The sequence below is a fragment of the Jaculus jaculus genome, chromosome 5, assembly GCF_020740685.1.
Source record: "Jaculus jaculus isolate mJacJac1 chromosome 5, mJacJac1.mat.Y.cur, whole genome shotgun sequence".
Taxonomy (NCBI): Eukaryota; Metazoa; Chordata; class Mammalia; order Rodentia; family Dipodidae; genus Jaculus; species Jaculus jaculus.
In genome coordinates, this window is record NC_059106.1 from 80,787,768 (window position 1) to 80,803,236 (window position 15,469).

Sequence of the window (15,469 nt, forward strand, 5' to 3'; positions counted from 1 at the left end):
CAAACTACTTTAATGACAGTGGGGAACTGCAGGGATAAGTAACAAAAGTGTTCTATCCTACAGTAACAACTGAATAGCTACAACCTCACTTGAAGGTATGTCTTGGATAGTAAGGGTTTGCTTTTATTTGAGGATCCAAGTGAGTCCTATCATAGTGGACAGAGAACAGAACAAAGCCCAGGAAGCTCAGCTGGTGACCCTGTTACGGTCTCTGGCACATTTCAGGGGCTAGGAAAGGACAGAGATCCAGGGTTGTGTTTTCATCCAAGTCTAGCTGCTTCTGCAATAGGTAGGGGGATACAGCTTGCAACCCCTCTGTACCCCAAGCTCTGACCTCTTATGTGATTAATGAGCTGACGATTCTGCATCGATAAGGAATTAACCTAGGGCCCCTACCCATCAATAGCCAGGAGCCCAGGTCCCCACCCCCACCCCCACCGGAACGCTCCGGGGCTCAAGTAGAAGCCTGCTTGGCTGTATACACCTACAGCTAAATCCTTTCCTCTGTAGTGCTGTCCAGAATTAACCTCTTAACTGCCTCAGCTCCCTTCCCATCTCTTACCCACCATGCCATGTACACACAAGTGGCTGGTTTACATTGGTTTAATCCATGTCAAATGTAGTTTACAAAGGGAAAGGACACGTACCTTTGTATAGAATATACAGACACAGCATCACACCATGGGGCCCACAAGAGAAGACAACACTTTCCCCTGGGAACAGCAGCTCTACTCCCAGGAATGCTTCTCAACAGAAGGCTGGGCAGCCAGAAGCACCTTCAGCCACCCAGATCTCAGCCTCTGCTTCAGCTCGGTCCCATTTCCTGCTCTGCCCCTAGCTCCTTATAAAGAGCCCCATGAGCTAAGACTAAGGAGAGAATCCTATCCCTTGGGGCATGTGCCCCATGTCTGGGAGAAGAAATGTACACCACTGAACACCGAGCACATGGGAGAGGGAAGGGACACCATGGGAGAAGGAAAGGCAGGCACCCTAAGACATGGATGGGCCGAGCCCCCAGCCAGCCCTGAAGGGGGCACTGCTTTCAGGGATCCTTTTAAAAAAAAAAAAGAAAAAGAAAAAAAGAAAGAAAGAAAATCATACAACCAAAGGGGAAGGGGTGGAGGGCAAAGTTGTCTCATTTATACACAACATTGTAAACATACACAGTCTATATTACATGTGCTTCAGTCTGGTGTTTGCATGTCCGTCCGTCTGAGGGCTGGTTCTCAAGAACCTGGCCCTGCTATTCTCCACCCCCACCTCCTGGCCCCACTCTGGAAACAGAGGCCAGAATAAGCATGGTCCCCAAGTTGGGAGCCAACGGGCATGACTGCTCCACTCTGGCTCCAGAGTCGCATGTGTGTGGGTGTGTGTTTATGTATGTATGTACACGGGGAACCTGTGTGCAAGTATGTACAAAGGGAGAAGGTCACTGTCACAGAGGTTGGGGCAGGTGCGGATGCTCAAGGCAAGGCCTGTCTGGGTGGCTAGCTCACAAGTAGATCCTCCGCAGGTCTCCAGGCGCTGTGATCGTGTTGCACTGAGGGCAGAGCTTCTTGGCACCCTGGAAAATAGCGGGTGGTTGGTTAGACACACATCATGTGTTTCTGCATTTGAGAACCTGGGCCAGCAGCCATGTCTGTACCAGTGTGTGCTGGGACTTTGGTCCTGTCAGCCAGACTAGGGATACCTAGGCTGCCTCTGAGCAGGCAGACACACTCCCGTGTTGGGGGGACATCAGGATCAAACCGCCTGGCCAGCCCCGCAGCAGGAGCCCCGGTAATGAGAACAAGGCTGGGTCCAGCTGTGGCTGCCGAGGCCCTAACGAGATTACACGCGGCCTTTGATCAGGACACAGAGCCCACGTCCGGGCCTTTTATTGCTGTCTCCGGGCGACATTTTAATGGCTGCTCCACAGCGAAGAACAGGGGCAAGAGCAGAAGGAGCTTAGTAATGGGAGGGGGAGGGGCAGAGGCCCTGGTCCTGCTTACCCACCACAAGCCTCCTCCTGACCTGGGGTCTCACCAGTACATGTAGTATATAGCAGGCCTTTGGGGGTGGGGGAGAAGGAAGAATGTAGTGAACCCACAGAAAGGAGGATTTAGTAAATCCACAATGAGGGCATACAGAATGTAATAAGCTTGGAAGTGAGCACTCTGGCTCTGTTCTATGCTTCCGCTCTTCTTTGCCTCCCTTAAGCAGCAGCAAGCACAGACATGGGCAGTGCCCAAAACAGCTACCCACTCCCCCAGTTCAATGCCATCTCACCAGGGTCCGCAGCCAGCATTCCTCGCAGTGCACGTGCCAACACTGAATTGACGTTAGGGGCATGGAGTATGAGTCCTAGAGAGGAGGTGGGCAGAGAAGGGGTTACTGAGGCAGCCCCACCTTGATAGCCCAGATATATAGGTCCAAGACCCTCCCTTCCTACTGAATGAAGCCTGACTAGTGGCAAACCTTGGCTTCTCCGACTCACCATGCAGATGAGGCATTTGTATCGGTCCCCCCGGGATAGCTGCCTCTCAAGCTCCCTGACCCGAGCCTTCAGGGCCTCAAACGTGGTTACAGCTGAATCTTCAGTAATTCTGTAAAGAGGGTGCACAGGTGGGTAGCAGGGTACCCTGATCTTAACTTTCAGCCCACATCTCTTGATTCTGTAAACATCTTAAGACATATCTACCTTTCTCCATATCCCACAGCTGCAAACAATGTACTCCAAAACTAAACTTCTCTCACCCTTAGTTCTTCCACCTCCACGTGAAGTTTCTAAACCAGAAACTAGAACCATTGCCAATACTCTAGGTTGCCCTCACCTCCAAAAGCTGTCATGTCTCTCCTATGTCTCTGGAATCTCTCTATCTCTCCCACCCCTCTTTTTTTCTGGAAACAGGGTCTTGGCCCAGGCTGGCCTTGAGCCCACTATGTAGCCAAGGCTGATTCTGAAATTCTTTTTATTTATTTATTTATTTACAAGAGGGAGGGAGGGAGGGAAAGAGGGAGAGAAAGGCAGAAGAGATAGAGGGACAGAGAATGGGCAAGCCAGAGCCTCCAGCCACTGCAAATAAATTCCATATGCATGTACCACACTGTGCATCTGGCTTTATGTGGGTACTGCGGAATCAAACCTGGGTCCTTTGGCTTTGCCAGAATGTACCTTAACCGCTAAACCATTGCTCCACTCTCTCTCTCTCTTTTTCGTTTTGAGGTAGGGCTTTACTCTAATCCAGGCTGACCTGGAATTCTGTAGTCCCAGGCTGGCCTTGAACTCACAGTGATCTCCCTACCCCTGCCTCCTGAGTGTTGAGATTAAAGGCATGCACCACCAGGCCTGTCTTAAAATTCCTTTTTAAAAATAATATATTGCTAGGCATGGTGGCACACACCTTTAATCTCAGCACTTGGGAAGCAGAGGTAGGAGTAGTGCTGAGTTTGAGGCCATCATGAGACTACATAGTGTATTCAAGGGCAGCCTGGGCTAGAGATGAGACCTTACCTCAAAAAAAAAAAAAAAAATAGATAGATAGATAGATGGCTTAGCAGTTAAGGTATTTGCCTGCAAAGCCAAAGGTCCTCGGTTTGATCCCCCAGGACCTACGTTAGCCAGATGCACAGGTGGCACATGCATCTGGAGTTCGTTTGCAGTGGCTGGGGGCCCATTCTCTCTCTCTCTCTGCCTCTTTCCCGCTCTCAGATAAATAAAATAAATAAATAAAATGTGTGTGTATGTGTGTGTATGCACATACTGGGGAATTGAACCTGGGCCAGCAGGCTTTGCAAGCAAGCACCTTTAACCTCTGAGCCATCTCCCCAGCCCTAAAAAAAATTAATATTATTTATTTGAAAGAGAGAGAGGGAGAGAAAGAAAAAAATGGGTGCACTAGGGCCTCTAGCCACTGCAAACAAACTCCAGACATATTCGCCACCTTGTACAACTTGCTTACATGGATTCTGGAGAATCAAAGCTGGGTCCCTTAGGCTTCATAGGCAAGCATCTTAAATGCTAAGCTGTCTTTCCACTCTCCTAAAATTCTTTAAAAAAAATTGTTTTTGACTTTATTTGAGAGAGAGAAGGATAGAAAGTGGCAGAGAAAGAGAAGGAGAGAAGGACAGAATGGGTGCACCAGGGCCTCCAGCCACTGCAAACAAACTCCAGATGCATGCTCCACCTTTTGCATCCAGTTTACGTGGGTCCTGGGGAATCAAACCTAGGTCCTTTGGCTTGGCAAGTTCCTTAACCACTAAGTCATCTCTCCAGCCCCCTAGAATCTTTTTTTTTTTTTTTTTTTTTTTTTTTGAGGTAGGGTCTCACTCTAGCTCAGGCTGACCTAGAATTCACTGTGTAGTCTCAGGGTGGCCTTGAACTCACGGTGATCCTCTTACCTCTGCCTCCTGAGTGCTGGGATTAAAGGCGTGCACCACCACGCCCGGCCCAAAAATATTATTCTGAAAGATCTAATAAAGATTCTAGGGGGGCCGGGCGTGGTGGCGCACGCCTTTAATCCCAGCACTGGGGAGGCAGAGGTAGGATTGCCATGAGTTCAAGGCCACCCTGAGATGACAGAGTTAATTGCAGGTCAGCCTGGACCAGAGTGAGACCCTACCTCGGAAAAACAAAAACAAAACAAAACAAAACAAAAAAAAAGATTCTAGGGGGAGCCACCACACCCGGCCCAAAAATATTATTCTGAAAGATCTAATAAAGATTCTAGGGGGAGCCACCACGCCAGGCCCAAAATTATTATTCTGAAAGATTTAATAAAGATTCTAGGGGGAGCCAGGTGTGGTGGTGCACGCCTTTAATCCCAGCACTCGGGAGGCAGAGGTAGGAGGATCACCATGAGTTCAAGGCCACCCTGAGACTGCACAATGAGCTCCAGGTCAGCCTGGGCTAGAGTGAGACCCTACCTCAAAAAAAAAAAAAAAAAAAAAGAAAGAAAAAAGAATTTTTGTAAGCAACCCTAATTTAACTCACTAGAACCCAACAACACGGCATAACATACATAAGACACACACACACACACACACACATGACATGAAAGTAGGCAGGGTGATTAATCAGGAAGTAGGGGTTTGGTGTGGGAGTAGGCTAAGAGAGAAGGTCATGGGCGGTAAATATGATCAACATCCACTATATACATGCTTGAAATTGTCAAAAATAAAATCAAAAGCTTTAAATATTTTTAAAAAATTAATGCAAAGTATTAGGTTGTATCATGGTATTTTAAAAAGGGTGAGCTCTTTCTCCCCCCCCCCCCCCGATCCTGAGGACTGACTCCAGGGTCTTAAGCACTCTACCACTGAGCTGCATCTCTTCTCTTTCATCCTGACTCTTTCTGAGTCCTGGGATTAACACCCAGGGCTTTGTGCACACTATACAAACACTCTCATCAACTGTGCTATACACCCCTATGCTTCAGCTCTTCTGGTTTCTATGGATCAGTTTACTAACCTCAACAATAGGTTATCTGCTAGGGCCCCTCCTTCCCTGCACCTAGCAAAACTTACATTCTAAAGGCCAACTTGTATTTATTTACAAGCAGAGTGAGGAGGGAGGAAGGGAGAGAAGGAAAAGGGAATGAGAATATAGGAATTCCTGGACATCTTGCTACTGTAAACAAACTCCAGATGCATGGGCCACTTTGTGCATTTGGCTTTATTGGGGTACTGCGAAATTGAATCCAGGCCAGCAGGCTTTGCAAGCAAGTGCCTTTAACTGCTGAACCATCTCTCCAGCCCTCTAACTTATTAATAATTTTACTTCCAGCACTTATCCCCCTCTGAATAAATTGGCCTAATCATCCCCACACCTCAGCAACTTGCTCATCATTATGCTATCCATACAAACACTCCCCTTAGCACTAAGGGTCTTTCCCATCCCCCTGGCCTCTTCAGACTGCTTTCTCTGGATTTCCTCTCCTAGAAACTTGCATCACCACTGGGGGCCTTCAGGGTTTCCTGCACTGAACTCCATCTACCCCAAAAGTCTAACTACAACACTGTTTTGTTTCCTCAGTTCTGAAGGCAGACAGCTCACTCACCCAGTGCAGTTGCTAGGGATGCAAGCTCCACTTCAGACATTAACATGAGTAAACATCTGCTGAATGAAGAGCCAGTTCAGCCTCCAGGGAAAGGGTAAGAGATGTGGGGACTGGTGAGGTCTTATTTATTATTCTAGGCCTCTGCCTTAGGGCTGGTAATGCTGTGCTTGTAATCCAAGGCCTGTAACACAAGGTCCCTACAACTTTTCTAAGGCTGGCAGTACTGATGAACAAGGATATAACTAGGATAATCTTAAAAGATTCCTTCCACTCCTCTAAAACAAGTTAAGAAGCACACTCTAAGGAGAGAAACTCTCAGAGGAGTAGAAACAATGGTGCTGGGGATGGGCCTTTAGGGAATAATGACAATACTACAAATAAAACTGCTAAAATTTATTAAAGCACTTAGTAAATGCCAAAGATTGTACTAAGGGATGGATAATTGCTTTTACACCTCACAAAAATCCAGGGAGAAGACTCTAATGCTCCTGTTTTGTATATGAAGAAACTAGTTAGGTAGCCTGCCCAGAGTTCACACAGATTTGGGGAAAGAGGGGGCAAACTGAATCTGTAATCAACTACTACCTATGACTATTACTTCATAGTGGCTACAAAGGAGTGGGGTCTCCAGGCCAAGGAAACAGTAGAAACAAAGACCAGGAGGCCCACAGTCCAAATAGACTGGAAAGCAATCAGAAAGTGCAAAAGTGAAAAGGAGAGACTTGTCCAACAAGGCTTCAATCCAGGAGTTGAAGTTATAATGTCATGGGCAATGGTAAGTTACTGAAGACGCTGAAAGAAGGGTATGGCAGAGCAACTAAGATTTAAAAGACGCAATCAACCAGGAAGTAAAGATGGGACTGAGATAGGATATGGGGCATGGACAGAATTCAGGTGGGAGGGGCTATCCTGTCAACACAAAGGACATAGTGGACTCAAGCATTTAACCTGCTCTGCCATTGCTGGGTGCAAGTGTTCATGGTATCTGGGAAGCGTAGTGGTAACTTTTGTTATTTGTGTTTTTTCATCTTTTTATTTTTAAAAATATTTATTTGAGAGAGCAAGAAAGAAAAAAAGGCAGATAGAGAATGGGCACACCAGGGCCTTGAGCCACTGCAATCACACACCAGACATAAGCACTACTTCGTTCATCTGGCTTTATATGTGTACTCGGGAATAGAACCCAAGCCATCAGGCTTTGCAAGCAAGCATCTTTAACTGCTGAGCCATCTTTCCAGCCCTTTTTATTAATTTTTTCTTTTTCTTTTTTTTAAGAAGGTAGGCTTGCCAATGAGAACAGCCTCTTAAAAAAAGCAAAACAGGGCTGGAGAGATAGCTTAGTGGTTAAGTGCTTGCCTGTGAAGCCTACGAACCCTGGTTCAAGGCTCAATTCTCCAGGATCCATGTTAGCCAGATGCACAAGGGGGCGCACATGTCTGGAGTTTGTTTGCAGTGGCTGGAGGCCCTGGCACGCCCATTCTCTCTCTCTGCCTCTTCCTTTTCCTCTGTCTGTCGCTGTCAAATAAATAAATAAATAAATAAACAAAAAAAAAAAAAAAAAAAAAAAGCAAAGCAAAGCAAAACAATTATTTCCAGGTGCAAGCCTATGAGAGACAGACAGAACGCATATGGAGGCACCAGGGGCCTCCAGCTGTTGCACACACACTCTCCAGACTACATGTGGGTACTGGGGAACTGAATCCAGACAGGCAGACTTCGCAAGCAAGTGCCTTTAACTGCTGAGTCATCTCCCCAGCTCATTGTTTTGTTTTAGAAAGAGCATCTCATTAAATCCCTAAGATTGGTCTCAAACTCACTGTAGCTTAGGCTAGCTTCAAACCCACAATCCTCCACTCTCAACCTGGCATGTTAGGATCACAGGTATGCACCCCATGCCTGGCTAGTAGTGGTAATATTCAATGTGAAACAACAAACTTCTCTAACCTTTCTTAGGCAGCCAGCAGCAACACAGGGTGTCAGTCCCTAATAACTGTACCCCTGTATTGGTGATGCTCTACATCTACCACTTGCTTTCTCCAGGGATACTGAAAAGATCCTGTCTGCTTCTGGTACTGGCTGATTCCCCAGAGCTCTTGCTCAATTCTCCCACTCTGGAAAGCCTCTAGCCACCTCTCCTTCCTCATTAGTAACCACACAGCTGGCTTCTTCTCTGGCATTTTACACATTGCCATGTGTGCTATCTCCATCTAGGCTGCTGGTAAATTCCCAACAAGGATGGGGAGCCATGCTCTCCTTTCTCTCCAAGGACCACACTGGAAATTTCAAAGCTGGGGAAACTAAGGCCTACTCTCTCGGAGAATGACAAGGCCTGAGCAAGGGCCAAAGATAAAGTTCCAGAGCCCACCTAGTTTGAATTGCTCAGCACATACAGGGTCTCTAGTTTGCCATAGCTTGGCTGTGGGCTGTTTCTGAGCCTCTCCAAGGCATGGATGGTATGTTCAGGTTCCTGGAGGAAGCCTCTTCCCTGTGGGAAATGCACCCAAGGTGGGAATCCGTATTTTGTAGATGAGGAAGATATAGGGACTGGTAGCTCCAATTCTGGTGGTGACTCTAGACCTAATGGAGAGCTCTGCATAGCAGCAACCCAGTCCCAACTTGTCTCAGATGGCCCCACCCACTACAGCTCCTGTTCACACAGGTGGGACAGAAATACTAACTCTCTCCAGCCTGGGGTGGGTAGTACGTTCATGGATGGCCACTGGCTCTGGCCCCCACCTCCCCCTTCAGGCGCCATCCCTGATTAATGATCTTGTCTTTCTGATTTATGAGCAGCCCCTCCAGACGAGGGTGGGCGCCCCTTACAGCCCCGCCTGCCCCGCTCAGCTGGAGTAGGAGAGAATTATTAAATAAACATCCATACGTCACCCCCCCACCCCAAGCTGGTTGCGCCGAATCCGTACGGCCCGCTCCGGCGCTGACACAGAGCAGCTGCGGTGATTCATGGGCAGCCGGGCCCTGCGCCGCGGCCCATACATCATGCCAGCAGCACTCGAGGCCCTGGTCGAGATAAACTGATCAACCACAACGGGCTGGAATGAATTTATGACAACACAAAATGGAGGGAAACAAATGGGAGGTGACCCCAGGCCACCGACCCAGCCCTGTACCAGCCTGCAATCCACTCTCTTGGCAGAAGGCAAGATGGAACACTGGCCCTAGAATGAAGAGGCTGCCTTTTAACCTCAGGCAACCTAGCCTCCAGCTGGAGGGAGAGAGTGGGTTGCAGAGAGATAAGCAATGGCCAACGGCAACAGCTCCAAGTAACCCAGACTGAGCTGGACTGCCACCTCTTGGGGTCAAAATTGGCCTTGCTCGGGCTTCTAGAATAGCAATAGGATGCCCAGTGGATATCAAATGCTATGGCTCCTAGGGATTCAGGCCAGGTGCTGACCAGCAGCCCTGGGTAAAGAACCAATAGATCCCCCTCCCTTGATAGAGAATGCTTGCCAAAAACTCCTATTGGAAGTGATGAGACCCAATGTTCCTGCCTTAAACCCACTGCAAGCGCCACCCGGGACAAGAAAAATGAAACCAATTTAGCTCCCGATTAAGAAACAGAAACTGGAGATGAATCAAGTGCACCGGCTGGGCTGGGCGGCCATACATCACATTCCCCGGGGTGGAGGCCGCCACAGCGGGCAGGCAGGCAGGCAAACGGACTGCTCCTCCCTCCACCAAAGCTCCCAGGGCTGTGGCCAGTGATCAATTCACAGAGTCACGCTTAGCACCAGCTGGGCTCCACTGCCGGCTATGTGCCCAGGGCAGTAGGACTGAGCGGCTCTCAGGAGGGCCAGAAGCCCTGGCAGCAGGCCTTCCTGCTAGCAAAGGGCCCCTCTCCTGGCAAACTACACTCACTTCTCAATGTCACTGTTCTTGCAGGTCTTCTGCATGGCCTCCTGCTTGCTGCTTTCACCATTGCTGGTGGATGGCATCTCTGTAGGGACAAAGGGTCAGTTCACACTCAGGCCAGACCGATCAGTACAGGAGAGGGGTTGGGCCTGAGCCAGTCACCACCATCTACAGATGCCAGCTCCTCCCCATTCTCAGTAACCTGGGTCAAGACTTACCATCACTGGCCCATTTAGAGAACTCAGGTGTGATGCGGGTGCTGGGAGGCCCACCACTAGAAGAACAGGAGGAGAAAGAATAAAGTGAGGCCTGAAGGCTGGCAGAATGGCCCTGATGGTGCCTAGTAGGTGCCTTAGCCCTCCAGTGCACCCGCCCACATGTGTGCCCACACTTGCTTTAGGACTGCGCCTCGGAGTGCCTCTCTCTCCTTGGCTTCACCAGGCTCTTCACCTGTGCAAGGGATGACATCAGCCTCGGTGTATCTGGCATGGTGGTCAAGGACAATGGCCACAAGACCGCAGTAGGCCATGAGGGCTTGAATCCTCAGCAGAAGCACCCCTCTAGCAAAAACCAAGGCTCTGCCCCCAGGATGGGTATGGGTGAATACCAGACACAACTAGCTACTTATTACTGCTGACTTGCCCTACCAGTTCCACCTTGTCCCATACTGATCAAGGATACTGTGGCTTTCCATACTCCAGAGTGTCATCCCCATCCACATCCAAGTCAGCATCACTGTCGGGGTTCTCTTTGCCACTGCACATGACGAAGCCAGAGCCTGTGGGAAGTGGGGTATGAGAAAGATCAAAGACCAAGATAACTAGGCCAAGGGTACCCTCTTTGCTGCCTCTATATCCCCATATGGTCTGAGGCCAGATAGAAAGCTGGGCCTGACACATATAGAACCAGCTGCTTTGGTGGTCCTAACTTCTGTTTCAGACCCTTCATTCTGTGTGCCTCACCCTTCGGCCACTGCATGCCACTCAAGTTGTTTCTGCTCATAAGCTGACCCATTCACACACTATACCAGATCTTTAGAAGACATTCTTCACCAGGCCTGCTATGGCCCTGTCCTCCAGTTCCAGGAAGAGCAGAAAGAGGTTGGAGAAACTCAGGCTCAAAAGGTTACCCACAATCAGAAACCGAGTCTCCCTATCTCCCACTGTCCAGGCTGACAAGTCCACCAGAGGAGAGAAGTCTGGCTAAGGCCAATCAGTGGCATAGAGCAGGACCCCCAGCCAACTTTCTGATTTTGGCCGCCAGGTCCTTGCCAGCAAAAACACCAGGCAGCTGTTCAAATATTTGGTGTCTGAAGCGCTTGACATTAATTATTCATCTCCACCTCACACAGCCCAGATTCCTGGACAAGTGTAGTTATAAAGGGATTAGAAGAGGACAGACAAGAGAGGATCGGCATGCACACCTGCGTCTAAAAGCAGTTCATGAAGTCAACTAGGCTGGGCTTGGCAGGCCAAGGGCCAGGCAGCCAGCTGACTCCCAAGGGGCATTTGGCATAGACCTAGGCCAACTCTTGGTTAATGTGGAGGGGTGTATCAAGGCTACACCAAGCTCACTTCTGTCAGGCTGTCTCTGACTCTTAGAACCACCCTTCATCATAGCCCAAGGTCAGGGACCACAGAGTAACTCCCCATCTCTTCTTCCTCCTATGGTTCTCAAATCACAACCCTTGGCCAGAGTCGAAAAAAAGTGAAGGGCTCTATGGCCAGTGGGATCAGCAAAGACATTCTTCAGAAACCAAATACAGAGTCCTGCCAAATGATCTTGGAAATGTCTTCCTGTCCACTCTTAGATCCTTACACTCTCATTAAGTTAACAGTCTTATAATGGGTCCTTATGCCTCTTACTTCTACTGCTTCATCCTGCTTACCATAGTTTTGACCCTTTTGTTTATCTGAAAGAGAGAAACTGAAAGTGAGAGAGAGAGAATAGGTGCACCAGGGCCTCTAGCTGTTGCAAACGAACTCCCAATGTATGCACCACCCTGTGTATCTGGCTTTAAGTGTGTACTGGGGAACTGAATCTGGGTCCTTTGGCTTTACCAGCAAGTGCCTTAACCACCAAGGCATTTCTCCAGCCCTTGACCCTTCTTTTAAATCCTGTTCCACAACCACCTATGGCTCCTCACTGCAGGCACTGCCAAATCTAAGCTCTTCAGCCAGCCAGATTGGTAAAGGTCAATATATGAGTGTTCTCACTTCATTCTGGAAGCCCCGTGCACATGGACATGGAGACTGTTCACTGTGCTAAAGACATCCCTTAAGACTTGCTTCTCGTACCATCTGGGATGTTTTCCAACTTTTAAGCCCAGAAAAAGCACTCTTTTCCTGATCCTTTTACCCCTTTACCCCTCCAGTTTAAAGGCTCAGATTCCATCCACCCCAGAGGCAAGTAACACTACTAAAATGGGCTGGACAATGCCTAGGCTCTACCATCTCTGACAGTCCTCATTTGTCCTCTACCCAGAGACACCTACACACTTGAGGCAGCAGGCAGGTCAGCAGCAGGGTCATTAAGCTGAGAAAACACCAAGTTACAGCTCTGTCTCCTGTTCACAGCCAGGTGTCCTGACAAGCAATTCCTGCCTTGAGGGTGAGTGGCACCTCTATAAACCCTCTGACAGTTTGGGAGACAAACTCCACCATCAATCAGAATGTAGCTATCAGGTTCATTTATAGCCTGCACCCCACAAGCTCTGCCAAACCCCCTCCCATGCAGCTCAGCAGCCAGCCTCATACTCTCTGCTCAGCCTGAGGGGAGACAAAAATGCAACCTGACAGCTCTGGTACCACTCCTTGGCCCAATATGGCTCCTATGGCCAAACAGAAACCAGGGCAGTGAGAGCTGCCAGGAAGTCCCAACATGTAAAGTAGTCCCATGACCAGAAGTACTTTCTTCAGCAGTCTCATTGCTAGCTCTCCTTAGACAAACATTTGTGTTCCAGTGGGGCAGCCACTGTGGTCTCTCATGTCCTATACTACCTCATGCCCCATGCCTAGAGCCTCCTCCCTGCTGGCCTATAAAACAAATACCTGCCCACCTGGCAGATGTGACTCAATTCAACTGTACCCTCTGTCATTAACTCACGGTGCCTATGCAGTGTAGCTGCTCTATAACCTCTGCTTGCTAAAGGAATGATCTCTCGTGTCCAGTATTCTTTCAGTCTGTAAGAGAGGTGTCCTGTAGCTTTATGAAAAACAGTGTCAGGATCTAGTCCCTGTCCTCCAGGTGCTCTGTGTGGTAGATGTCACTTCCCCTTCCTTGATGCCCACTCCAACTCTTAGAAAACTCTAAGGTCATATTAATTGCCACTGTCTCTAACCAGATTGAAAGTGCAAGACTATTTCACTGCTGTGCTCTACATTATACAGCAGAGCTGGCTAGGCCCACAGCAGGTGCCACATAACACATCCCAGCAGTACTGGCTAAACACTGACAACACTGTTCTATCTCTTGGGGGTACTACATCAGAAGGAAAGCCTGGTTAGCTAGTGGCCCAGAGAAACCTATCATCACCAGATAGTCACCCCAAGTAGGTCCTGGCTCAGCAGCAACCTTCTGTTCCTCTGACTGGGAAGCAAGAGGGAGAGCATGATGTATTGTTAGCTAAAGAAAAGCTCTCTCTGCTTTTGGTCTGAGCAGGTTACTGTGATCCTGGCCCTATCTGCCAGCTAAGAAAGATGTTGGGTTCCTCTCCCTATCCCCACAGGTGTTCCAAACAAGCTGCCACCACCAAGTTCATTTTGGTGCTTTGGAGGCCTGCTCCAACCTCCTTCCCAGCACATTAAACTTTATTTTCTTAATGAAATGTCACTTGCTGACTTCTGGCAGAATCATAATAAAAAGAAACGGCCATAAAGCCATTTTATGCAGAAAGCACCCTGCCAGCTTGCACCCCCGCCCCCCTTGGAGAGGACGGCTCCACAGTCTTTATGTCCTCAGCTGCTGCAATATCCCAAGCCAGTACTCAGAGGCAAGATGGCACAGACAACTCCTTTCCCCGTCTCTGGCTCCTTTTCTGTGTAGCTCTGGGAATAAAAGGCAAGCTGCCACTCCTGCTGGCGCTGTCCAGGGAGAAGCTGGCTCCTAAGACCTTTTCTAGTTACCAGGGTGGGCCCCTTTGCTATCATTCTGCCCAAATGAAAGTGACAAAATAGCTGCATCTCCACTCATAAGTAAACTAAGACGGATGGTCAATGGCACCCAGCTGATAAGATGCCAAAGCTGCCCAGCCCTGGGTGAAAGGGCAGAAGAGACAATCATTCTCCTCAAGTGATTACTTGGCAATAGAGTGAGGAGAGGGTTAAGTGCAGAAATGATATGTAAGTCTAAATTTTATGAAAATGACTCTTCTCCCATAAACTCATTTCTTCCTAGGTCACTGAAGGAGGGGGGAAATCAGTGTTAATTTAATCAATTGATCAGCTGATCGATTGAGAAACTGGAGATGCCAGTTTACTGGGAGCGGTAACATCCTGGAACCTGAAACCACAGAAAAGGAGCCATCGATTTCCTCACCTGCTGCTCCCAACCTAACCAGAGCCTGGGGAGAAAGCAAAGTCTTGGGGCCTTCCAGAGCCCGGTGCTCTCCTACAGGGAGGACAGGGGCAGCAGCTTCCGGGGAGTTTTACACTGGAATTAGTTACAGATGCAGTTACGGTGTCTTGTGTAAACGCCATCGATTGGGGAGCTGACAGTCTGGGGAGCTGCGATGCGGGACAATCAATCGGCCTGCAGTGTCACCTGCCACCTCGCTGAACAGTTGACAATGCAATTATCCAGTGTGGAGGCAGGGAGTTGGCGTGTGTCAAACGCACTTAGCCACTTTCCGGGCCTTCTCGATAACGCGTTTCACTGCTTCACGTCAGGAGAGACGCAGAGAGACAGACGCCGTTTAAAACCATTGATACTTGCTCCTCTGCCTGCACTCCCTCTGTCCAAGCTTAACAATTGTGTTCCAAAAGGTGATTAAATCCCCTTCCATCGCCACAGGACAGAAAAGGCCTTGCTCCTTGCCATGTCTCTTTACTCCTCCCAGCAGGCAACCATCATAACCGAAGGTGGTAGGAAGTTAGCAGGCAGCCACCCTTACCCCCATTCCAGCCTGTTTCCAGTAGTGTGCTATTCCAACACATTACTGACAGGACCAAGCAGCAGTTTTCAAGCATCATGGGTGCCCATCTTTTGGAACCAAGTTCCAAAGGAGACAGCAGCTGGATAAAAGCACATGTGCCAGAGCCCTTCACTCACAATACCTCTCACCCTCTGCTCCATACTCTGAGAGGGAGAGCTGTGCCAAACCTCTGCCTGCTGTTCTCCCCATTTTTTATTCCAAGATATTTAGAACCAGTCTAACTCTAAGACAAATAGGAGAAAGATGCTGTACCTAAGCCAAGACCTGGCACAGCAGAAACCCTCCACAACTGAAGGTTTCAGCACCCTCTCCCCCATTCCACCTGTCTGGTACAGGAGGCTTTATGCTGGATTTCAGCACTACCTTAACTCAAGGGTTTAAAGACACAGCTGTAGACAGCCGACACTAC

The 15,469-nt window shown here is 48.9% G+C and overlaps 1 protein-coding gene across 6 annotated transcripts in view; it reads right to left on the reverse strand.

Annotated features, from left to right (window-relative positions):
* Positions 1-589: 589 nt before the first annotated feature.
* Rnf220 (ring finger protein 220) overlaps positions 590-15,469 on the reverse strand; it is a 285,722-nt gene continuing 270,842 nt past the window's right edge. For all 6 annotated transcript variants that reach the window (XM_004670516.2, XM_004670514.2, XM_045149967.1 and 3 more), the window contains 7 exons: positions 10,590-10,686; positions 10,304-10,390; positions 10,127-10,182; positions 9,915-9,993; positions 2,477-2,585; positions 2,269-2,343; positions 590-1,564 (listed from right to left, as the gene is read on the reverse strand). In XM_004670516.2, the coding sequence (XP_004670573.2) occupies positions 1,493-1,564; positions 2,269-2,343; positions 2,477-2,585; positions 9,915-9,993; positions 10,127-10,182; positions 10,304-10,390; positions 10,590-10,686 (575 nt within the window). In that variant the 3' untranslated portion in view covers positions 590-1,492. The remainder of the gene's footprint in view (positions 1,565-2,268; positions 2,344-2,476; positions 2,586-9,914; positions 9,994-10,126; positions 10,183-10,303; positions 10,391-10,589; positions 10,687-15,469) is intronic.